The sequence below is a fragment of the Leptosomus discolor genome, chromosome 1 (assembly GCF_034619465.1).
Source record: "Leptosomus discolor isolate bLepDis1 chromosome 1, bLepDis1.hap2, whole genome shotgun sequence".
NCBI lineage: Eukaryota > Metazoa > Chordata > Aves > Leptosomiformes > Leptosomidae > Leptosomus > Leptosomus discolor.
The window spans coordinates 168,682,021-168,706,861 of record NC_141391.1 but is presented as its reverse complement, the minus strand read 5'-3'; the positions used below and the strand labels follow the sequence as shown (position 1 = coordinate 168,706,861).

Below are 24,841 nucleotides of genomic sequence, written 5' to 3'. Positions count from 1 at the left end.
AGAGCACTTTTTTCCCCAGAATTCCCAAGTGCTTTGGAGTCTGAGAACTTAAAAATCTGCATTTCCAGTCATTTCCATGGCTTCCTTAACTCCTGGCTTCCCGTCGGAGTTACCAGACATACTTTGAGTATGAGAAGTGCAACTGAGTAGTGGGCTTCAGAGCTTGGGAGCAGAAACTGCCAGGGCAGCAGCTACTGTAGCAGGGACCCTGCAAGTGCTGGTGGCTTTGGAGGAAAATTCAGTCCTTTTCAGAGCCCATATTCTGAGCCTAGGGTCTGGAGTAGGCATGGAGCTTCCCAGTCTGCCCATCTTCTGGTTTTGCAGCAAGAACCTGGAGGTCCTAAGATGCCACATACTGGAGTAGACTACATGACCCTGGAAATTTTCGCTGGTCAGCGATCCATTTGACTTAGCTCACTGGGTCATGTAGGAAGCTCACTGAAATGACAACCTTTCTGTGAAACATTTCTGAATGGTCATTTTCTGCTGAAAGCTCTTGGACTGACAAATTTATAGTCAAATCTTCTTATAGCAATTTACAAAGCTGATGTTGGAAGCTTTATTTGAAGGTCCTTCGAGCTCAGTTACCACAGTGTGCATTTGGGAAGAAAGTTTGTGACTAAAAATTAAACGCATAATACGATATCTTTGGTTTCCTTGTTTGTGCATGCATTTGGGATCCAGGGTAAGTTTAAATATATTGCTAAATATAGCCACAGGATACAAAAGCCAGTAGTTTCACAGAGCAACAATTTTCAAGGAAGCTCAATATGCCTGTTACTAGTAGACTGTGCAGGAACATCTGGTCGTGTGGAATTGATTGACTTTTCTTATTTATAGCACAAATTCAAATTCAGAGCACCTTCGGAGGGGGATAGCAGACTGAAACTGCTGAACACTGCCTTAAATACTTCTCCTAGTGCTACTTCTATGTATGCAGTTGCTGATAGGGTCTTGTGGGCAGTCTGCAGTCAAGAGGAGAGGGGAAGTGGTCTGAAGGACTCGGTATCAGTGGGGAAGGCTGTCTGCGGGTGGATGAGGAAGTGAGGGAGCAGATAGGCTTTCTTGAACGTTGTTTGCTGCCTTTGTGTTTTGAATAGCAGATAATGATACAGGCTGGAGAGTTGGGTGGGGAGAAATTTCATGAAATACAACAAGGGCAATTGTAGAGTCTTGCATCTGGGAAAGAACAACCTCATGTACCAGTATCGGTTGGGGACTGAGCTGTTAGAGAGTAGCATAGGGGAAAGCAACCTGGGAGTCCTGGTGGGCAGCAGGATGACCATGAGCCGGCAATGTGCCCTCGTGGCCAAGAAGGCCAATGGCATCCTGGGGTGTACTAGAAGGCATATCGTCAGTAGGTCAAGAGAGGTTCTCCTCCCCCTCTACTCTGCCCTGGTGAGACCGCATCTGGAGTATTGTGTCCAGCTCTGGGCCCCTCAGTTCAAGAAGGACAGGGAACTGCTTGAAAGAGTCCAGCGCAGAGCCGCAAAGGTGATTAAGGGAGTGGAGCATCTCCCTTACGATGAAAGGCTGAGGGAGCTGGGTCTCTTTAGCTTGGAGAGGAGGAGGCTGAGGGGTGACCTCATCAAGGTTTATAAATATGTAAAGGGCAAGTGTCAGGAGGATGGAGCTGGGCTCTTCTTGGTGATGTCCAGTGACAGGACAAGGGGCAACGGGTGCAAGCTGGAGCACAGGAGGTTCCACATTAACATAAGGAAAAACTTTCTCACTGTGAGGGTGACAGAGCACTGGAACAGGCTGCCCAGAGAGATTGTGGAGTCTCCTTCTCTGGAGACATTCAAAACCCACCTGGATGTGTTCCTGTGTGACCTACTCTAGGTGGTCCTGCTCTGGCAGGGGGGTTGGACTAGGTGATCTTTCGAGCTCCCTTCCAACCCCTAACATTCTGTGATTCTGTGATACTGTAACAGGGTTAATAAGTCAGCTTTTCACACCAAGGTCCAGCAGTTTATTAGACTTAGTTGAGAAGTGGCTGAATGTTCCCTTTAAAACCATCAGAAAAGGAGAGAGGATCGTGCAGTAAAATTACAGAGATGGACTAGTCCTGGCTGGACAGGGAAACAGTTTTGTTTGGAATTTTGTCTAAGATTATGCTGGCAACAAAAACTGTGCCGGGAAAGAGATTTAGGTAGAACACGGAGGCTTTCTGGGCTGGGGAAGCAGGCCAGCTGTGCACGTTTTCCCTTCAAGAATAGCGTTTAACAGGATGCTGAAGTGGAAAGGGTCCGCTTTTCTTTTCTCAGTAACACCACTTCACATGCACTGCAATGACGTGCAGGACCTGTGAGCATACAGACAGAGAACCAAATATTTTCTCCTTTCTTTGGAAGAAAATTTCTGCCTGAAGGATTGCAGGTTTTGTTTTCTAAATGGAATAAATTCTGAGCTGAGTTTTCAAATGCATTTGCACATTTGCTCACTGCAGATATACTTCGAGTCTTGCAGTATTTTGTTGGTATTTTATTTTGCCCCTTTCCACAGCCCCACAATAACAGCACATTAAAACGTACCTGTCCAGAGCAAAGCATAAAAACACAGCCAAAAAGCAGGTGATAGAAAGATACTGAAGCACATCTGCAGACACTCAGTGTCCAGACTTTAAGCTATGTAGGCACTTGAAGACATGGGAATGCACCTGATACAGCGTTCAACTCTCAAATCAGTGGCAGGGCAAAAACAGGGTGTAGGCACACTGCATGCGAATCTCTCCTTTTAGGACTGGGACTTCAGTTCCAAACCAGTAAAAGCACGATACAGACAGGCTCCTGAAAATCAGGGTGAGCTCCACAGGTCTTCTCTTAAACATACCACTATGCAGATAAACTCTCGGGGCAGGAGAAGGAAGAAGCACTGCGCATAGAGAAAGAAGGACAAGAGAGATTTTCTAAAATTCAGTCCATTTGTAACAGGAAAAAAAGAGAACTAAGAAACATGTTGGTTTTGAATTGTATTAGAGCTGTCCCTTGGCTGGGCCCCATGCTTTTTTTAAAAAGGCCACGAACCTTGGGATCAGCCAACCCCCCTACTGTTACCCCTCTCTGCTGGAAAGGGTCAGATACTGAACGGAGTTGGGCTGCTGAAGTAAATACTCAGGCAGAGGAATTGAAGGAAAGATGCTTCTGAAAGCACTGGTCCAGTATGAGCTGAAGAGCTGTGTGGTTTCATGCTGTGCTTATATTTGAGTATTGAGAAATAAAACTGCCTTGAAAGAGTCTTGAATGTGTCATGGAGCCTTCTCGCAGGCCGAGGAAGCAAGCCTGCTTTCTCACAGCCAGACAAGCAGCTGCACCCGGCGGTGGATAATTTGCTCAATGACTGATGAAGAAGCGCGGTGCACAGCTGAGTGTTAGCATTTCACTGAAGTGTTCCATTTTAAATAGAAAAGCTACACGATGCCAGCCTGGCATGGGGGAAGTTCTCGGTGGCATCTCTCCTGTGGAAAACCAGGGGAGGCTTCTTCATGTGGTAGACTGTGTGCTCCAGCATTCTTTTGAATAGTCACTGCTTTTTTTAAAAAAAAGGGATGTGGGCTGTTGAATTCTTTGCTGAAACGAGTTGCATTTTCAGATAGGAAGAAATTATCTGACTCACCTGTTCAGCCTTTTATTGAAAGTGAAGCAAAGCCACATGGTGGAAGGTTGTTTAAGGTGTTCAACTGCTTTATGAGTTAAAAGAAGGGTGTTAAAAGAAGTGGGAGGGCTGTAAGGGAGTAAAGCAGAGACAGGGAACCCAATAAGACGCCATGGTTGTGGTATTATTAGGCACACTTTGTGAGAGATAAGGAAGCTATTAAAAGCATGTGACATATGGGGATTTTCGTCAGCAGAAAAGGACACAACAGCCCTCGCTAGGAAGCGAGCAGTGCAGATGTTGGCTGCAGGAGAGTCTTCTGAATTGGATACAGATTGAGTACCATACTGTAGCAGCAAGAGTACAACGCTTGCTTTGCATAGCGCCCATCTAGCCTATATTTAACTCCTGTCACATTTTCCATGCCAATTTGTTAGCTGTTCTATAACCTCTTCGTGGGTGACTGTTCTGGCAGCTACAGAAGGATCATACAATCAATCTGATTTTTCCTGTTTATTGTATTTCATAGTCTGGGAGACAGGGGAGTAGTTTTCAAGCAATTGGCAATTTCATTGTGCTGTACATCATGGTGCTGTCTCCTTTACATGAATTCTCTAACTTTTACCAATCAAAAGTTTTTCTTGTTTTTTTCAGTCTGTCTGATAAACGGAAATATGCTTTGTTCAGATGCATAGCTGAATAGAGAACAGGGCAATGAATAAGAGCCCTTGAATATCCCAGGTTATTTTTCTTTAATTCTAAGAAAATACAGTATTATCACATTTCTTTATTAAACCACGTCTCGTTTATTGTCTGCTATTGTTATTAATAACTTTACTAAATAACTCATTGTTTGAAATTCATTTTCAAGAAAACTACAAATCTGAAAAAAATCTGTAAATGTTGTCTTCAAATGCTTTTATTTCTGTCACTGCATGAGTGAAAAAATCTTTTTAAAATCTGTTCCTGTCTTTTAGCTAGGTTCCAAACTGGTTCCTAAACAAGTAGTATAGGAACAGATGCTTGTCTTGTTCTCCTTAAGTAGCCTTTAACAATTCTTGCAACCTGTGTTAAGCCTTTGCTGAAGAGCACTGTGACTTTGTGTTGCTAATCACTAATTTCTAGTGCACAAAGTCTCAACTCTAGATGTTACTAGGTTGGACCACGTGTCTTGTAATTTCCTCCTGAATCTTTCCTTAAGTTAGCTTGTATTTTTGTTCCTTTTGCAAAGTGAGGGAGCTTAGAAAAGGGCCTTATGATGTTTCCTTGTGACTTCTATGTGTCCTCCTGTGATTTCTCTTCAATGTTTTCTGACCTTCAGAGCTGATCATAAAAGGGCTTTCCTAATTTTACAGTCATTTCTGATTCTTTTTCTACACTTTGTGTCTAAATGCAGTCATTGTAACTGTCAGCTTCTGATTAATGGTTTCTAAAGCCAGGGATTGTGCTGTCAGACAGGTTCAATCTGATTTATGAAAACTTCAGCTACAGAGGAAAGACTTAATAATAATTGGCTTTCCTAGCTCCCCATCAGTTGCTTCATCACTTGAGATTAACTTCTGCAGGAAATCATATCAGCAAAACTGTCTGGCTCTCGTGGTTTAGCGACTTTTATGTGTTTAAATATTTCTTCCCATCTGACCACTTCTTTGAGTCATAAAGTATTGTCATTATCCTCACATTGTGGATACTTTCAATTAAGAAGTCCCTAAATGACTTGTATTCTACTTACATAAAGGACTACTACTCTCTTTTTACAGTCCTGTCATCCAGTCCTGTCATCCTACAATGAGTTGAGCGGGGGTGGGAGTACTCTTGCATGCTAATAACTGAAGAGGCTGCACATGTATGTGCAATCTGTGTGAGAGCATGTGCTGAAAAGGAAATGCAGCATAGAAAAAGACTGTTTCTCTTGACAGTCTGAAAGGAAGAGTAAATGAAGGAGAAGCAGGAACATGAATGTTGCAGTGTAGGAATAATGTTAGGAGGAAAGGATCAACTAAAGGAAGGAATGCTTCCAAGGATGTAAAGACAAATCAACTTCAGTTAAAGTGTGAGTAGCTACTCTAGAAAGATCAATTCAGAGACTGGAAGAGACAAAGACTTTCATTAAAATGAGTTTTCCAAAGACAAAATACAGTTAGTCCCTGTCCACATTTTTATCCTACAAGACCGTGACCTCAGGGTGATCAAGTCAAGGACAGGACTGCTGTCTGTTCAGTTGGTCTGTGGGCCTAACCAGGCATGACTCCCTCATTCCTGCGCCAATATATTTTTTACTAATTTTCTGCATGAAATCCCAACCCGAGGCATGGCATCCAGTCTGCTTCTCCTTCTGCAGGCACTGTTCCCACATCTCCTCCTCTTCCATTCCGTCTGTCCTTTCCATGTCGAATTTTCCTCACAATTAAACATCTCGGTGTCCTGATTAAGTTATTCTCAGTTACTTCGGTTACATCCTAGCCTTTGTCAAGTCCGGATCTTCGTAGTTTTGCAACTTGGTTTTTAATACTGCTTTTGCTTCTGTAGAAATGGTAAAGCTAATTTGTGTCTCATTGGACTACTTTTTTTCACCACACCAGTGTGTTGTAATTTCCACTCTTGCTGGGGAATAAAGCAGAAAGTGGCATTCTACAGCTATTAATAACTACTCTTTTTTCTAAGAAGAGAGAAAAGTTGTCCCTGCAGCAACCTGGACAGAAGTTCTTTCCTTCACATGACAGCAGGGAAAAAAAAATTTTTTTAGTTACTTCCTCTTTTAACGATCCCTCCTGCACTGAGTCACACCTGCAGTCCTCTCATTTCAGTCAAAAGATATGTATTATACCAGAAATGTCCAACAGCCTGAATGGTTCGAGTACGTAGATTTTCCTATGCCACTTGCAGTCAAGTGCCAGCACCTTAGCACTTGTTTTAATTCTGTCCCAAGACATCTCCAGCAGAACGAGTGTGCCTGTGTAGCTGAACAGTGATTTCTCTGCAAGGCAGTGGAAATGATTGCTGTTATTGCTTGGCACTAGCAGTTCTGTGCTCGTCCCTTTTCCCCAGCCTTTTGGCAATTGATCTGCCTGACCTAACCAGAAATGAGACCTGACCAAAAACATTCCCTGGAGATGTTCACCCGGTCTCACTGGCACCTCCCTCTAGCCCATACTCACCTTGTGTACAGCCCAGCAGGTGAGTTGTGTCCCAGCTAAGGGTAGCTGTGAGCTAAAGGGCAGGGGTGTTGTAAGTGGGAGGGTTGTGTGGCTGTTTGACCAGGAGTAATAACTAATAGGATAAACCACACTTTTCTGTGCAGATCTGGACCACTTTGCGTTCTGTCCACTGCAGCGTGCTTTCCCTTTCCATTGCTTCTGCAGTAGCCCTGTCTCTGCTGCCTCTAGAGACATGGCTGTATGCAGACAGACACTGACGTCTCCAGGGGAGGTGTATTTTTTGGTGTGATATAAGGCACTTGGCATAATCTGCTGGTGTAAATATGCATTTAAACACTGCTTCCTATCCACTCAAAATCAGTCATGCTTACCATGACGACTTACTTAGCAACCTTATCAGATCTCTAGTCGCTTACAGCTTTTCTTTTAAGGCATTCATTTTAAATAAAAGATCTGCTTTTCTTTAGAACATGCATTGTCATTTTTTCTGGTCTCCTGTCTTTTTTTGGTAATTTGCTGCAATAGATTTGCACAAAAGCAGAATACAAAATACAGTTTTGGAAATATATGACTAAATATCTTTGATTCTTTGGACATGAGGAATTCTAAATGCTTCATTGTGTAATTCCTTCAAATAATTTTATTTGAAATAGCTTTAATAATAAATATGCTGAAAATATCTATCTCAGGTTTGCTGTCAAGTGTTTATAGGTTTCCCATGCCAGGTGTTCATTGTAAGTCAGAATAACGTGTGTTTCTTTCCCCAGACACTGAACATTATCTTTGAAAAAATCCCAGAAAATGAGAGCGGAGATGCCTGTCAAACTATCCAAGTTAATGTTCTGGACTGCGACACCATAGGCCAAGCCAAAGAGAAGAGCCTTCAGGCTTTCCTTAATAAGAATGGGTTTCTCTATGGTCTTCAGCTGGATGAAATTGGTCTTGGTAAGACTGTCACTGTGTTGTATTTTCATGGATTTCACTGGTTGATCTGTGGAGTTTTCTTGTTAGGAATTTCTAGCTTTGGCTTTGATTATTTTTTTTTTTTAGCATTTGGGAAGAACAGCTTTTGTAAGAAATTTCAAGGGAAATGCTAGATCATTGATGCTACCAGTTAGAACATTGGAATTACATCTGCTTCACTTCTGCGAGGACTTCAGCCTGCAGTTAACAAACACATATTATTTATTGAGCACATATAATTTATATGTTCCTTTTCTGGGTTAAGTAAAGTGGCCTATCCACCTAAGTACAGCTGGTTGATAAATTTTGTCAGCAGCTAAGATGACATGTCATGATTACCAAGTTCTTCGGTCCCAACCTACTATCCCTTCTACCGCCCTTCCTTCCAACAGGCCTACGTTTCCCTTGATCAGGAGAACCCACAAATACAGTTTATTCACAGTCAGATTGTGTTTATATAAGAGTTCGCATGTGACTCACAAAGATACGTACAATATCTACAGATGTACATAAGGCTGTTTCAGCAGATGAGTCAAGCCATCTTTTCTTGATGGGTTTTCAAGAGCCCAAGCTCAGATGAAAGCCGGTAGTTGCCACCATACCACTTCCCATGTGCTCCAGTAGGAAATCCAACAAAGTCTACATTGTTGGCATTTGTCACCTCCTGGACTTGCTCCCTAAGATGTGGGTATTTCCTTGCCTTCTCAGGCGCTATGTTGACGAGTGATGATTATTTATTTTCATATCTGATGTTTATATCCACCACCAGTGCCTGACTACCGCTCACAAATACTATGTCAGTCTTGTACAGCTCATTTTAGTGATCTCTTAGAAGTGGCTTATGAAACCTTTCTTCTAGTCCCAACGTGGCCATATCACCACGGCACACTTGTGCAACAGAAGAGCTAGATTAGGCGAAAGCAGCTCCAAAACCTCTGCCTTGACCAACACAAAGTGAAGCACCAATAGCCTCCAGTAATGGAGGCCACCCAAACTGTCACCCCAGAAAAGGAGTCTGTAGAGTGGGAGTGACCTGGCACAAGGACAGAGAGCTCAGTTGGGAGGCACTGGTCAGAAATGATTAGGTGCTGGTTTTCTTTACAAACATCTGTACTGTGAGAATGCCATTGGGATGTAATTGTTTTCTGTTGCTGTCATACTGCAGAACTTGTGTCTGAGGAGCAGCAAAGAGAATTGTTAGATATTGATGGTTCCTCAGAGGTGATGGAGGATGGGATAAGGAAGCTAAATACCATCAGTCATTATGAGGTAAGCGCAGAAGCCTTATCAATGAATCAAGAAGCAGTTTCTCCCCAACTCCCAGATGCTGTCTGCACAGAAGTATCTTGGTTGATCAAAAGCTTGAAGAAGCTGAGTATCATCAGCAGAAGGAAAGAAATGTGTGACACGCAACTTTCTTGCCAATGAGTCATGTGTTTTCTGTTACTTTTCAGAGGTTTGCTTGTTACACAATTGCTTGGTTCAAGCATACCAGATAAACTGTTACTTCTGTTGAGCATTTCAGTTAAAACAGCATCTGATTTCCAGCCATGGACATTGCCTTGAGTGTTTTCTAATCTCTGCTGCTGAGTTTTTGTTGCACCATGAGCAACTGTTTACCTCGTCCCACATCGTATTTTGATTCTTTGAACAAGCATTAGTGATAGTTGTGAAAACTCATTGAGAGTCAGAATAAAAAAGACTGATGAGTTTGTTCGCTCTTCTCGAGACCTCCTCTGTCAGTCTCCTTCCCTGTTTCTCTCTGTTTCTGCTTCCATTTACTGTCACCACTTGGACCATAAGTTTTCTGCTCCACTTCCAATTGCAGCTGTAAACCAGTTGTTTTCAGTGCTGCAATAATCTGTCCATCATTGCAACAGCACACCAGGCTGCAACTGGTGGCAGAGCCCTTCTGGGTGCAAAAGTGCAGCAAGCAGCTCTGCCTGTCTAAGGAGTTTCCACTGACATTAGTCAAAACAGAGGGCGAGAGGCTGGGGTAAAATGGGCAACAGATGATTTCCCTCAGGCAAGATGGTAGCTCACACTTTGATGCTTACAGATGGATTTTGGAAATGGGGTTAGTATGCTGAGTGCTCTTAGTGAGCTTTCTCCATGCCTGGTTGTTACATTTGGAAGTCTGCCTCTTAACATGATGATCAGTTTTTATTTGTTTAGAAGTTTTGCTGATGAGTGTAGGTCTGTGCCATGCCATGCAGCATGGTGCTGAGAAACCTGAGCCAGCCCTGAACACATCGCTGACTGCATGAGCAAATACAGTGCCATCCACAGAGAGGAGCAAGGACTCCTAGCGGGACTGTTTGTAGCTTGGGCAGAGCACAAGCCTGCTCAGAACTGGAGCGAGACCTTTTGGAGTCATTTTACAGATTTCTGTAGGTGTTTGTTGCTGTCCTTACCTCCTGGGGAGGCAGCAGTGATCCCAGATGTCCTGAGTCACCATCCAGTGTCTTAAATACAGCTTTTCCTGTGCCTCTCTTGAATCTTGTCTGTAGATTAACATGGGACTTCCTCCACTCCACTGGTGAAGATTTTGTACAAATTAGGGCATTGTGGTGTTGCAGTCAGAGTCTATGCAGCAAAGGTCAATGTAGATTTGAATCTGGTTAGATATTTGAACTTCTCTCTAGTGCAGTGGTACCTGCCCTCTTTACTACAGGCAGCTGTTGCAAGTGCTCCCTGGTTTTACCTGGCAACTTTTTGCCCTTCCTGAGCTCACGGCATGCCCTTTCTCATGGGTGCTGTACCTCATGGCAATGAGTCTGCTCCAGTTGGGCATTGTCATCCCCACGTATCTTTGTCCCAGCCCTTGTTTTCGTCTGAGGTTTCCGCAGGCACATGCAAGTTAAGTTGGAGGTTCGGTTGTTTTGCAAAGCTGTAACTACACTAATTATAGCTTAGCAGCTGCCTTGTGGGAATTGTGCTGGGTATCTCTGTTAGATATTTTAGTTCACTTTTTCTGCCACTGACAAAATAATGTACATTGTAGGCAGAAGCTTGGTAGCATTTTAGGCAGTGGCTTAGTGGCAAATACCAGCCATTAGCATGTCTAGTTTATTGTCTCATATGCATATTAATGCAAAAAGGAATGTAAAGGTGCCTAGTTAGCAAGAAAAAGGAACATGGCATACACAGTGTGAGGGTAGTAACTTTGCCTGAGGAATTCCAGCTTACATTTCAACAGTGCCTAGCTTTTGTGGCAAGCCTGAATTTTACTTTTTGTTTGCCAGCCTTAAATGCTAGAAAGTAACCAGATTTTAGAAACTGGGAAGTACCATCAAATCTTTTTAACATACAGGAGCAGAAGAGTTGTGTTGTACAGGTCCCAGAATCACCAGTCACTCTTGAAAAAGCAGACTTAGTTTCTACACTGATTTTTAAAATGCCCAAGTGGGGGATGTTTGCATTTTTGTGTGGTGTTTCTGAAGGGAAAAAAATCCACTGTACTCGTTAGACTTGCATGTGTCTCTGACTTGTGTGCTCCATTTGCTCTAATTTTTTTGCTCCTAGTAGGGTTACTGCTGTGATTGTTTATGAGGTCTGCACTATTGTTTACATGACAATAACCACAAGCCTTGATGAGAAAGTCGCTGATTATCATGATGTCCTGTTCCCGTGCAAGAAGAGAGCAAGAAAACCACTTTCAAATCTGCTGTCCAGCCACAGATCTCCAGTTTCTCTACCATAGCTGTATTCTTTTTCTAGAGAATTCCAGTTTTTCTAACTGTAGCAACATTGCACATTCCAGGAGCAGGCACAGCCCCAGAGAGTGAATCTGAATGTGTGAACCAGGGAGCTCACCGACAAGAGCTGGCTTATAGGGAGGACAGGAGGTCTGGAGAACAAGAAGAGGTGTAGAGCCACAGTGCTACATTTTTTGTTCTGCAAAGTAGTGCTGCTCCATGTTGCGTGGGTCTGAACAGATCTCCACTCTCCCTATTAGTCCCTCTCTGTAACGCACCTGACAAACTAAAGATGTTTTGAGGTGCCCATGGCAGCAGCCCACCATGAGAAGTGATTTAGGCGGCAGGACACAAAAAGAAAGACTTAATTTTTTTATTCTATTGGATCACAGTGAAAGAAACAGCAAATATGGCTGCTACAGTAATGATAAAGACGGGAAAGCGGATTCCAGTCAATGCCAAAACTGTCATTTGTCCCAGAAACAAAACCTGAAGTGGGAGCTTGGATGATGGCTGCACAGCACCAACGCCTCTGGCTCCTGCAGAGAAGCATGGTTCTCCCTCTGAGCTCTGCCTGTCTCCCTCAGGACAGGAGCCAACACATTTCAGCACTGAGCTGCTCTCCTGCTTCTCGGAGAGGGAGTGGAGGGAGCGTATTGCCCACACCTCTCTGGGAGGGGGTAAGCTGCTGGATAGCCCTGTTCCTGTTACCTGTCTTCAGGGCCAAGTAGGAGAACCCTCTGGGTGTTTGTGTCACCTCACAAGTAGCTTTAGAGCATATTCCCACTCGTAGTGTGATTTTAAATGCTCTGTGTTATCTGAAAGAACTCTGAAACTCTATGATAAATGGAAACCCTGCAAAAAATCATACTTATAAAATAGATTGCATATACTTTCCAGGAGCAAGTGTAAGTGCAGATTTCTTTGGCACAAGACACAGCTTTTGATAGAGTATCTTAATGTTTAAACTGGTTTCTTACACCGGGCTGGCTGCCAAGGTTTAAAAAACACTTAAATTATTTTGGCAGAGATCCTTTCCTAGAACTGGCCAGTTGTTTTTGTAATTATAGGGGGAAGCACACTAGCACTTGGCAAGACCCAACATTTGACAGCAGAGCAGTGGTGTAGTTCTCAGTGGGAGCGGTTTTTGAGTTACTCTTCGACAATAAAAGCATGACTTGCCAGTTTCTTTTAAATAGTTACCATCCTGGCAGCACTATAAATTCAGAGAAGGAGGGGGGTTGATTTTCCTAGAAATCCCAAGGTAGGCAGATGTGGATCTTGACCTTACAGTCCATGGGGTGTAAATATTTTGCTCAGTTTGAAAATAGTTCTTGGGAGCACCAGGCTAGACCCTCAACATGGCTCCTCCAATACAGCATGGGGGGAACGGACTGAGCTGGAAGAAAGGAGGCCAGGAGACAAGTCGTGTTGTGTTGCCCTCCCTGCCTTACCTTCCCATAAAATCCTATTGCGTTGGAGCCAGAGAATTCAACCTGGGCAGTCTGCGGGAAGATGGGTGCAAGGAGCAGCACGAAATGGTACATGACAATGAGAATGTCCAAATAGGGGCTGAACCAGAAATGTCAAAGGAAGGGAAACATCTTAAAGGCCAGTTTGTCGGAAGAGCTGCCTTCCCACCTTGCCGGGTAAGGCTAGCAAACTGCAGGTGCTGCCCGTGCCTGAAGGCTCAGCCCTGGCTGCCTGCTGAGAGCTGTGCCCACCGTGGTGAGAACGAACCAGGCTGGCACACTCCTGGGCTGCCACAGACTTAAGGACAGAGGAAATGAAACTGAGAGTTTTGTGAATTCCATACACTTTTGTTTCAGCATGGTGTTTCGTTTTGCTTTCAGATTTCGAACGGAGCAACCATAAAAGTCTTTAAAAAGAAGGCAAATACCCGATCAGGTAACAAAGGAACTGCAACCTATTTAATCTTTTGTGGAGAACGGGCTGGGAATGCAGAGAGCTGAGCTATGACAGGTTGTATCTTGGTCAATAGGAGGTCAGAAAAATCTTGGTCAGAAAAATCATCACTTCGATATAGCTGAGACAAATGAAGAGCCACGTTACCCTGGCTTTGGGCCTCTGGCAGGCACAATGGGCCTACAAGGAGGGCAGAAGGCAAAGGAAAGGAGGACAGAAGGACTTGCAGCCCTCAGCAAATGAATGCTTAAAGATGCGGACTCATAGGCAGGAAAGCAGGGAGGGAAGCCCCGGGTGGCACAAAGTGCTGACTGGTGAGACCAACACAGGGAACATGCCCTGCTCGGGTGCCCTGGCATTGTGCATCACGGGCATTGTGGTGCACTGTCCAGGGACAGTCATAACAAAAAACCCACAGTTTTGGAATTTTCCTTAATTTTCTTGACTATGTTTCTGAAAGCTTTGGTTCAGCTGTCTCAACAGCAGGTCAGGAGTTAAAGGGTGCTTACAAGGGGTCAGTTCATCTCGCCTACCCCTGTAGGTGGACTTTCTGCAGCCCCTGGGGAGAAACACACACTCCTAGCGTGTGATTCACCTCACCATCAAAGTGGACACCTAAAGTTAGGAGAGATGTGTCCCTGAGGTGCCAGTCGCTGCGATGGCGTTGCTCTCTCCCTCAGCAAGAACAGGGTAGTTTGTTCTCAGCCATTGCTTTCAAGCCTGACCTCATCCCGCCTGCACGGAGGAGTACCCTTACAGGCTAAACCATTGCCATCATCTCATCTGCTGTCTGTTGTCCTCCTTTCAGAGGAGCTGCAATTTGCTTCCAGCTTACCCCAGCAGCAGATGATGATGCCCTAGCTTAGTGGTCTGAGCTACAGGTTGGCACTGGGGAGGTGAGCCGGGACCTGTGCACTTCTCAGAGGCTTCCCCCACGCTGCAGGCAGGAAAGCGTGAAACCGAGCCTGCTTGCTCAGCATCCTGCCATGCACCCTGCTGCACAGCCCGGAGCCCAGCAGAATTCGCAAGCTTGTAGCTGTGTGTTCCATTAATGCCTGTTTGCTCTCTGCTTTCTGTTGTTTAGATGTGGACTATTCGGATGAACACTGTCATTTGGTGAGTTCAGTCATTACGCTGTTAAGTGGTAGATTTAGTACTGAGCTGTATTTGTATCTGTGTAATCTCTCTAATCTCTTCACGACAGATTTTACCAGACTCCGAAGCAAACAAAGATTTGAAAGGAGCAGGTCACAAAGGAAAGCAAAAATTCAAAGTGAAAGAAATGTATCTGACAAAGCTTCTGTCAACCAAGGTAAACTGTAAAGGCCTTATTTTGGGGAAGGGCTGATGTTAGGCTTGGCTAGTCTGGCACAACTGAAATAGAAATTAAAGCAGAAATTACGCAGACTTCCTGTGTGTGTATCAAATGTTAAATAAAAAGGTAGCCTATAAAAAATCACTGTGCTAACTGTGGATTATGACCGTTGGCAAAGACAGAGACATTTCAGGTTTTCTAATGCTAGAGTTCTAAAATCGTCTGTTACTCACAGTCTATCTCCTCAGTAAGCACAACATTTTTTCTCAGGTTAAAGAAAAAAAGTAGGTGTTGATCTTATAGAATTTTGCCACTGAGTCCCACAGAGCAAGAATGGTCCCTTCTGGAGAGACAGCCTTCAGTCAACGATCTCCTCACTCTCTACTAGAGTTTGCCCAGCTTAGAGACAACTTCCGAGGCCTGAGTTTCACAAAATACTGCCCATGAAATGGAATAATCTTTTAGGGTCTCAAATTAAGCATCCAAAATAACTAGATTAATGTTGAAAACAAGGTCCTTAGGATTTATGATACGATTATCTAATTTGTGCAATGCACATTCCTTAGGAGTAAGCCCTGCTCGCTCCCTCCAGTAATGTCATCTTGTTTCTGAGTTACTCAAAAGGGTTATAAAACTCTTTGCAACATCATATTACTTATATTAATCAGTGCACAACGCTGGGAGCTGTGTGATACAAGAGGCCTGAAGGGATGATGATTGTGGCCTTCTTGCATTTAAAAATCTGTCAATCATCATTTAATTAGATTGTTGATAGCATCTGAAGTAATTTGGGACGCGACCCAAAGTGAGAGTGAAGACTGGTCATTTTCATTAGCTGTGGAAACTAACATAAGCCCTTAGGAATTGCTGGAGTAATCCAGTAATATCTTGTAGTGGAAGACTGCAGTACAAAAGAAAAGATCAGGCTCTTAAGAAACGGTCCTTTTAAAGGGCTTTAAATTAATCATCTCCTTTTCCAAAGCAGGATAGTGCTCTGAACAACAGTGCTGTGATAACTGTGAATTTCCACCCATGATACGCCGTGCACTAAAGGAAATTACATTGAACTGTGTCTCTCTCCCTCTCTCTCGCCCATACACACACAGACACAATTGCAGAGTTTGCCACGTGAGTTGAACTGGCCAGGAGCACGTCAAGGCCCTGGGATACACTTAAATCCTTCTTGTTGAGAGAAGATTGGGCTGAACTGAGCTTCAGAACAGATGTGAAGAAAAAAAGCACAAAACCATGTTTTGCTCTGTTTGCCTCTGAGTACTCTGTGATGACGTTAGTGAGTCCATCAGCAGCCAAGCCCTTGCTTTTGTGAGCCAAACAGCTTCACTTCTGGATCAGAAATACCCAGTTTTCAGTTCTTCTTTCTAATATTAGTGTCTTTGTACGCCACCCAAAGCTGTTATCCTAGAATTAGATCAAGCACCGCAGTTGCTTGGCTGTGAAGTGTGGATGAGCACGTGTTCAACGCAGATGGCACCATGAAGACCAGTGCCCTAGAAAACGGGTTAAACTCCTGCTCACCTCCCTCCTACTTCCAGTCACAAGTTCCAAATGCCTTTAGCATCGGTGCCAACAGTATCCGAAGAGTTGTCTTTGTTGGAACGAGTGATTCCTTCCACCTATGATTTATCGCAAAACTCACCACAAGTCTCCTGTTGGTAAAGTGATAGGACATGTGACGTTTCAAAGCAGCTCATTATGGTGTGTTTGTAGTTTCATTTTTGTTATTGACTGTCTTGTTTGGCAATAACCTATGGCCTAGGTGTTTGCCACAAGCTTATTGTAGTTTCTCTGTGTGGTTACCCTGGGGCACACTCAGCTCTCTGAGGTAAGAAATCGTATTCTTTTCTTGTGTAATAATAGCACCATTCATTTTCTTACTTTTCAGGTTGCAATTCATTCAGTTGTTGAAAAGCTCTTCAGGAGCATTTGGAGTTTACCCAACAATAAAGCACCTGTTGCCATCAAGTACTTTTTTGACTTTCTGGATGCCCAGGCTGAGAGCAAAAAAATTACTGACCCTGATGTGGTCCATATATGGAAAACCAACAGGTATGCCGGTAGGATACGCGCGGGAGTGGGCGCGCTCTCTGAAAATGTAGTTGCAAAGATAGAACCGGTCACCTGTGATCGGAAGAATAAGATTTTGGCACATCTGGGTGAAGGTGTGGTTTGGCTTTGTGAATCCCAGTAATTTTAGCCTATCGACTGGATACCGATACAAACCAGCATAGCTTCCAGGACTTCTAAGTCTGCATACTGACTTCACACTCAGAAAGACGTATCTGCAGGTCAAGAGCATTGTTTGAAGCTGGAGGGGTGACTGGCTGGTGTGCTTGCTCTGTAGCCTTTGTTCCCTGATCCCTTTTTAAACACGAATAAGCAGCTCAGAACTGTGCTGCTTTCCACGAGTGCGGTGCAATCAAACTACCCTTTTAAAGCGGTTGTGCCACCCGAGTGGTTCATTTGAAAGATGCTTGTTCTTTCTCTGTCTAGTCTTCCGCTTCGCTTCTGGGTGAACATACTGAAGAATCCCCAATTTGTCTTTGATATTAAGAAGACTTCCCATATAGATGGCTGTTTGTCGGTAATCGCACAAGCTTTCATGGATGCCTTTTCTCTAGCAGAACAGACGCTGGGGAAGGTAAAGTCTTTTGCTAACTTCTCAACCAATGTCTTTTTCAGCTTGCAGAATGGTTTAGGGGGTGAAGTCCTGGATCTGTGCTCATCGTGGGCAGAACTGTCAGTGGCCTCATTAAGCCGGGTTTCCATTCCTTGTGGCTCCATCTCACAAGACTTCGAAGAATTGACTGGAGCAGACAGATACAGCTACTAGAATGCCATGTTCATAGTTAACTGCTGCTTGTCTTCTCTGCAGTTAGTTTCTGCTCAGGGTGTTTACAGAATATGTGGAAGAAGGTGGAAATTGTAAGATTTTAATGAGGTTTTAAAAAAAATTTAAAGAAAGGTCTTAAAAGTATTAACATTATTTGAGAAGTAGTCCCAATTTTGTCTGCCACATGCCAATGTGCAGAAAGCACACCTAGTGAGCTACTGGGAGCTGTAAGAACACTTGGAAGAGCTCTGAAGTTTGAAACAGTTCCTTTCACATATATTAGCTGCTCCCTTTTTATATGCAAAATTATTTGCTGGAGTAACAAGTCCAGAACCCTTACATTCAAAAGCTCTTTAGTACAATGTCCAGAACTCTGGGGACAGAAATACTTCATTTTTCCTGAAGATATTTTCCTTTTCTTTGGACCAAAGCAGGAAGCATTTGTTCAGGCTTATACTACGAAGGAAACAGGCTACAGATTTTTTAGCCTAAAAAAAAATTGTATAGAAGTGGACTAATATCCTGTGTGATCTGAACCAACTACTCGTCTGTTAAATAACAATGTGCTTGTTTATCTGATTTTAGGAATGAAGTGTCATGAATTAAAATCAAGTCACTTACTTGCTGGAAAAACTGCAAATGGGCATGGTCTGTTAGGTTTCTGTGCTTAACATCCATTGTGAAGTGCTGTTGACACAACAGCTCCCATGAGCCATTTCAAAAGGGATGCTGAAACCTGATAAAGATTTGCAATGCAGTAAACATCTTGTGGTCTTTTAGTGCTAAAGTGTATTTACTTTCATGATTTTTAGCCTCTTATCTTAAAACATTCTTTAGCCCCTTAGAAAACAAGCATTTAAATCATTTCATCACACAGTGGAAACAGTAGTGACAAGATGTCACATGGTTCTGTCATTTATTCCCCAGAATTTAAACTAGAACAGTGACAGGAAACTACCAGCCCCCACTTTTACATTCTGAAAACATGGTTTCCAGGTGAAGCTTCGGCTCCTACCACAAACATCAGCGTTTATTTCCTCGGATGAGCCTGAGGCTGCCTGGTTAGGACAGTGTTGACCTGGATTGTTGAAGCCCCAAGGAAGAAAACCAAATCCCTCTGGCTGTGCATGCCTGGCAGTCAGCTCTCCACGCTCTCGAACCCCTGCGCCCAAGGAGTAGTAGGGACCAAAGAACTGTAGGGGAACCTCTGCCAGGACAGGATCTAGCAAGGCTCTCTGGTGCGTGTCCCCCCCCGCTAGCACCGCTGTACCCTGTGCGTAAACAGGGTATCAGCCTCGAGCCCTGCCCTCTGGTTCGGCTTTCGCAGTCTTTCAGGTCTGGGGAGTGGTGAGGAGGAAGTTAAGAAAGAAAAAACCTGTCTAAGGGACAAACGTTCATCACTCTTGATGCCGATAGAAATAATTACATGGCAAACTGTCGTGAAACTCAACGCAGTGTTACTGAGGTCCTGCGTCTGTTCTTCATCTTTATTTCGTAACCTTGATTCCTTGCATATAACCACCGCAAAGAGAAATGAGTCACACAGAGAACAGGCACAATTAGATGCAATTAACTATGTGGAGGTGGAACCTTAGGAAATCTGTGCTGTGAAAATTGACAAGGCTTCAAATATTTTCTTTTAAGGAAGCACCAACAAATAAACTTCTCTACGCTAAGGACATTCCACTCTACAAGAAGGAGGTGAAAGCGTACTATAAAGCCATCAGGGATCTGCCTCCATTGACCACTTCAGAGGTTGAAGAATTTCTAACTCAGGAATCCAAGGTATGGTTGAGAAGCGGCAGCCTCATTTGCTTTTGTGTTGACTTTTTTTAAAAGGAGAACTATTTGACTGGAACTGTTTTCTATTTTAGAAACATGAAAATGAATTTAATGAGCAAGTGGCCTTGACTGAAATCTACAGATACATAGTGAAATACTATGATGAGGTAAGCACGTCTGCTCTTCCTGCTTAACCCTTTGATGTTAACTTGTAACCGCAAGCTTGAAAGTTGGGCTTGAGAAAGTAACCAAGGACTGGCCTGGTGTGTGACTTGCTGGGTGCTGCTCCGGAGCCGAGGCTGCTCCTCCTGCTGAGCTGTGTGGGGCCAGAGCAGGGCAACCCCTGCCCCGGGGCAGCTGGAGCCCCCACCTCTCGGAGGCGGGGTCACAGGCCAAAAGTGTGTCAGTGCAGCTTTACTGTCACCACTGTATTTCACAAAGACATTAAAATTCTCCCTGCAGTTTTGAGAAAGTTCCAGTATAGCCCAGACTTCTTGTTTTCCTGCGCTTGCAGAGTATCTGCTAGTGCCTGTCACAGCGCCTGTGCACGCGCTCCACTTCCCTGGAGATTCAGAAATCAGATGAGACCGTAGCACCAGGGATCTCGATTTAAGTCAGTATAAACACCTCAGCGGAGCATCCTCAGCCTTACAGCAAGAGGTGTCGGCTCCTTTCCTGTCACAGCCCTCTCACGCTCTGCTCTAGCAGTCTTTCTCTTAAAGAAAAGAAGCTATAGCTTCCAGTCCCTGCTACTGCTAACGAAATCTTTTCTCAGCTGAAAGCACTTAGTCACAGGCTACCCCTAAGCTGCTTTGTAAGAAAAACCCCTGCTCTCCGCTTTTGCACCATCGGCTTCTCCACTCCATTCTGCTCGGCATCCTTAACAGAGGCTGCGTGTGCCTGCGCGGGGACACAGATGAAAGCCAGCCGGGGTGTGTTGCCTGGAGGCCTCCTCGCCACTTCCAGCAGGTTGTCTGGGTCTCCCAGCAACCAGACCTTGCTCTCTTTCATCCCCAGCAGCACAGCGTCAGCACTTGCTGCAATCCCTCAGCTCTCGGGCACCTGTTAGCCAGCCTGCCGCTTCTGATCTCAAACGACGCAAATTATCTGGGTTCGACATCAAATCTTTGCCTCTTTTAAAAGAAGCTGGGGATGACACTCAGTGTGGCGCTGCACTTCATTAAGCTCATTAAAATTGTTGACACAGGCGACTTCGGAATACTTTCTAATCGTAGTGCCCATTTTTCCTTTTTTGAAACTAGTAGTGGCTAAACTTACCCCATTCTTAGAGGGAAACCCTCCCTCTGCTCATCCCGCCCCCCGTCTGGCTTTTGACTGGGAGCAGCTAAACCTCATTCTTTGTTTGCTGAGACCTCAGTCGCTTGGTAGAGTTGCCAGCAGAGAGTTTTCAGACAGCAGCAGTGCTCCTTCCTATCACCTGGGGCGGTGCCAAGCCGGCCGGTTAGAGGAAGAGAGGCAGTTCATTGCCCTTGGTTTGTAGGGCAGAGGAAGAGAAATAAAATACCATTTGCAGATCCGCCCTAGGGTAAAACTGGAGCACTGGCCTTGCCTCACACTTCGAGAGATTGAACGTGTGTTGGATTTGGTTTGGGTTTTTTGCTCGGCTCTGTCATTCTTTTGTGGAAGTGTTGCCAATCCCGTAATCGTAATGACTTGAAAGGAAAACTACCAAAATAAAGTGTTAAAGTCAGAAAAGAATGTTTACATATAGGCAGGCAGTCAGATGGATGTTTCTGCCAGTAGTTGTTGGAACGCAGAAAAGCAGGCTTTAAAAAACAGCAAGTAAAATACGCACTAAAAAAAAAAAATTATTCTCTTTTTTGCTAATTGTTAACAGATTGTCAGCAAACTGGAGCGAGAACGGGGGTTTGAAGAAGTCCAGAAACAGCTCCAGCAAGTAAAAGCCCTGTTTGATGAAAAGAAAAAATGCAAATGGCTTTGAGCAGAGCACTGACTCACAGCGTCACTGCGGGGGGGATTTTATATTAGCGCTGCTGCTCCCCAAACTGTTTTGACTGACGATCTGTACAGGGTTTGAAACATTTGGACACTTCTCCACTCCGACCATTCCAAGTAATACCTGCGTTTGGGAACAAAGTACGGGCAGGGGTAGACATTTCAAACGTGGGCAGGTGAAAGCGAAAGTGAGTCTAGTGTTGGCAGGGCCAGCATTTTTAGGTACTTTTGAACGCACGTACCTTTTGGTTCAAAAACACTGCCCGAGTAAGCGTCCCGCTTACTTCAGAACGAGCTTGCAGGAGATGCGCAAAGCACATCGCAAGTTCAGAGCTGCCCGCGTGAACTTGTAAGTCGCTTCTTAGCTCTTTTTTTTAAGAGAGAAAGCTGATGTTCCGCCACATCCTTTCAGCAGCCTTGGCAAACTGTGAGGATGAGCTACGGCTTCAGAATACGGGTCAGCTGCAGTTTCCTTCCTTCCAGACAAATGTACACTGGTTCCCGTCCGGAAAAAAAAAAAAATACCAGCACCAAAGTGACACTTAGGACGAAGTGTGCTTAGCGGAAAAAGTGGGTCTGAGGTTTGAAGGCCAAATGCCACATGGCGGGACTTACCTTCCTTAGGTTAGAAATTCCACGTGCAAAGTGAAGCCAACCACTGAGCGGGGGGGAGGCTTTTGGAGAAAGGCGCCGGACCGGCATCAGTCTGTGTTTACATTTCTACCTTTCCATCCTTAAACAAGCTGTGAAACACTTTTGTGAGCAGCTTCACACGTGAAACCTCCGTGCAGCCGCACCGCATCGGAGCACCGTTGTGGTTTGGTGAAGCAGCTGGCGATGGCTGCGCGTCGGTGCACAGACCTGCGCTCAGGTGCGTGGTCGGCCCGTGCAGCAGCGCTGACAGCCCGGGCCACTCTTGCCATCCGGGTACAAGGGCCTCACAACTCTAAAGCCAGCATATTTTTTTTTTTTTTTTTTTTTTCAGGTTGTCCACACAAAGGCTTTGTCAAAAGAGGGTTAGTTGGAGCGTTATGTAAGAACAGGAGGGCTGGTTTAATCGCTGAGTGTGTACGAGAAACTGAGACAAACGTGATAGCTGGGGCTGGGGTAACTCTGCCTTAGTCCTGCCGGGGGTGTTCCTGGCCCTTTTTTTAAAGGAGAACACCTCTTACCTTTGCGTGGGTGGCTAAGTGGCTAAGGCGAGCCCAGCCGGCCACGCTGCCGGGAGGAGGCTGGCACAGCGGCTGCAGAGGCCCTGGCCCTGGCTCTGCCCCCCGCACCAGCACCGTCCTGCCCTCCGCTGCCGCGCCGGAACGCTTTGTTGCTGTGGCCTCTGCCTGCGCCACAAGGTTTGAGGTAAGGCGTTGATGGGACGGAGACGCATTCCCAGATGTTTCCAGAGGGCCGCGCCGCTGGCGGCACGTGGCGCAGCACGGCGGCCCACAGGAGAGGGAAGAGCTGTCCCCTGCCTTGGTGGCGGCGAGGGCGCCGGGGGCTGCGAGCGGCACAGGTGGAGCGCGGAAAGCCTGCGTGGGGCTGTGACCCCGCAGCGACGCCGACGCGGGGCTCCCAGGCAGCGGCGCCCAAACCCTTTACTGCCATGGGCTGCTGCCCAGGAGGCGCCGAGGGGCCGCGCCCCGCTGCCAAAGCGGGCCGGGTGGGTGCGAAGGCCGCCAGAAGCTGGTACCGGGCGCCATCCCAGCGCCGGGAACGCTGCCTGTGTTTTGGCAGCAGCAAAGCCGGCTGTCACCGTGGAAGACGGCAAACCCAAAAACATGTTGCCTACTGGTCTGCCCCCTCCCTACCGTGTGATTGCACAAGTTGTACCTGTTGCATATCAGAGAGGGCAGCCACCAACCCATACTGTGATGGCTTCTTTTTTTTTTTTTTTCTTTTTTTTTTTGAATTCAAGTCTTACACTTGCTGTTAAGTTTACACTTTATACTTGATGGAATGTATGGCTTTGTTCAGGAAACTGCACTACAATGTTGCAGTACTTTCAGCAGTTCTCTTCTCTGCCTGGCACAATATATTTTGATAAGTTTAACTGGAAAAAAAAAAAAAATACACTCCAACCCTAACCTATCTTGCCCTTTATCCTAAAGGAGTGGACCGTGGCTTGAGGCGCACTTAAGCTTAAAATACCTGTACTTAAGGGCTTGATTTTTAACATTCTTAACCTAATATTTTAAAGCAGCAACAAACAAATAAAAAAAAAAAAAAGCACAGTGATTAATATTAAAGGAGAGGCATGAGCAGATTATTCTTCCCAGTTAGATGGACGTCTAAGCAGTTCCGTTCCACTTCAGGTGTTTGCTGGCAGTGCATTTGAATGAACTGTGATAGTTTTGTTCAACCGTCACCTTCTACACAGGCAGAAAAAACCCCAACATTTCTGCTTGGAAAAAGCTGTAAAATATAATCTGTTTGCGTGGGTCTGATCCTGTGAACTTCACTATATGTGTTTATATGATGAGGAAATGAAAATCAGTCCTATTCTGTATTTGTACTACTGCTTGTTTGCTACAATAGCTTTAATGATTTCTAGAGATTAAGTATGTGTTGAAGCAGGCCCTGTAGCTTTAGCCTACAGCCTGGAATAGGGTTATTGCCTTTTATTCAAGCCTCCTAAACAGCGTCACTCTGTTAGTAAACCATTTAAAGTCATGCTGGGACTTTGTAACCCATCAAGTGGATCTCACGAAGTGATGTGAAGTATAATTAAGTGATTGTGGCTCTTCTGGTAGGTTTGGGTCAGCGCACACAACATTGGCACACCTTCCGTACCTGCAGTTCGCCGTTACTGTTACACGGACAAAGCAAACCACCTCTGACTAACGCTGTGTTACGGCAACCCAGCAATTCTAACAGCAGTCTCTGAAATGAAAGCAAACTTCTCTTTCCCTTATTTTCACATGTTTACAGGCAAACTGCTATGGCAAACAGCGTATTTTCTAACAAACACTAGCTTACAGAGCATTATTTTGCAGTCGTCTAGTTCAAAGTCAATCTTACTAATGTGTAAAGTAATTCCTGTTGTACAGAAGTTAATCTGTTGTTTAAAATGGTTTAAAAACAAAAAAAAAGTGCAAATGACAAATCCATGTTGGTGTTCGTATGGGTTTATCTAGAATAAAATGCATTTGGAGGTTATTCTGATTACCGTGCGTACTTTGAAGACGAACGCCAGCGCAGCTTGGGGCCGCGCCAGGCTCCCGCAAGGAGCGGGGTGTAGGGGCCGGGCAGGCGGCGGGGCCGCCCTGCGAGACCCCCGGGCCGGCCGGCACCGCGCCTCGCAAGCCGCTACCGGCGCCCTGGGGCCGGGAGGGCCGAAAACGGGGAAGGTGCGGCGCCGCGCCGGGAGCCGCTGGGGGCGGGGAGGCGCCGGCCAGGGGGCGCGGGGAAGGGAGCGGGCGGCGGGCGGGGGCCGTGGCCGCTGCGGCTCCGTCGCCTTGAGGAGAGGGGGGGCGGCTGGCGGCGCTTCGAAAAGCTAAAAGTGTTAGAGCCCGGGCCCTTCGGGAGCGGGGGCTGCGGGGGCTGCGGGGGCTGCGGGGGCTGCGGGGGCTGCGGGGGCTGC

General features: G+C 45.3%; 1 protein-coding gene across 2 annotated transcripts in view; it reads left to right on the top strand.

The window, feature by feature from the left end:
• The window catches only part of PLXNC1 (plexin C1), a 70,792-nt gene extending 49,496 nt beyond the window's left edge, over nucleotides 1-21,296 (top strand). For both annotated transcript variants that reach the window (XM_086470979.1, XM_086470972.1), the window contains exons 22-31: nucleotides 7,520-7,697; nucleotides 8,881-8,984; nucleotides 13,267-13,321; nucleotides 14,424-14,455; nucleotides 14,544-14,651; nucleotides 16,558-16,721; nucleotides 17,166-17,313; nucleotides 19,150-19,290; nucleotides 19,380-19,454; nucleotides 21,146-21,296. In XM_086470979.1, coding sequence (XP_086327105.1) covers nucleotides 7,520-7,697; nucleotides 8,881-8,984; nucleotides 13,267-13,321; nucleotides 14,424-14,455; nucleotides 14,544-14,651; nucleotides 16,558-16,721; nucleotides 17,166-17,313; nucleotides 19,150-19,290; nucleotides 19,380-19,454; nucleotides 21,146-21,250 — 1,110 coding nt within the window. In that variant the 3' untranslated portion in view covers nucleotides 21,251-21,296. The remainder of the gene's footprint in view (nucleotides 1-7,519; nucleotides 7,698-8,880; nucleotides 8,985-13,266; nucleotides 13,322-14,423; nucleotides 14,456-14,543; nucleotides 14,652-16,557; nucleotides 16,722-17,165; nucleotides 17,314-19,149; nucleotides 19,291-19,379; nucleotides 19,455-21,145) is intronic.
• The last annotated feature ends 3,545 nt before the right edge of the window (nucleotides 21,297-24,841 follow it).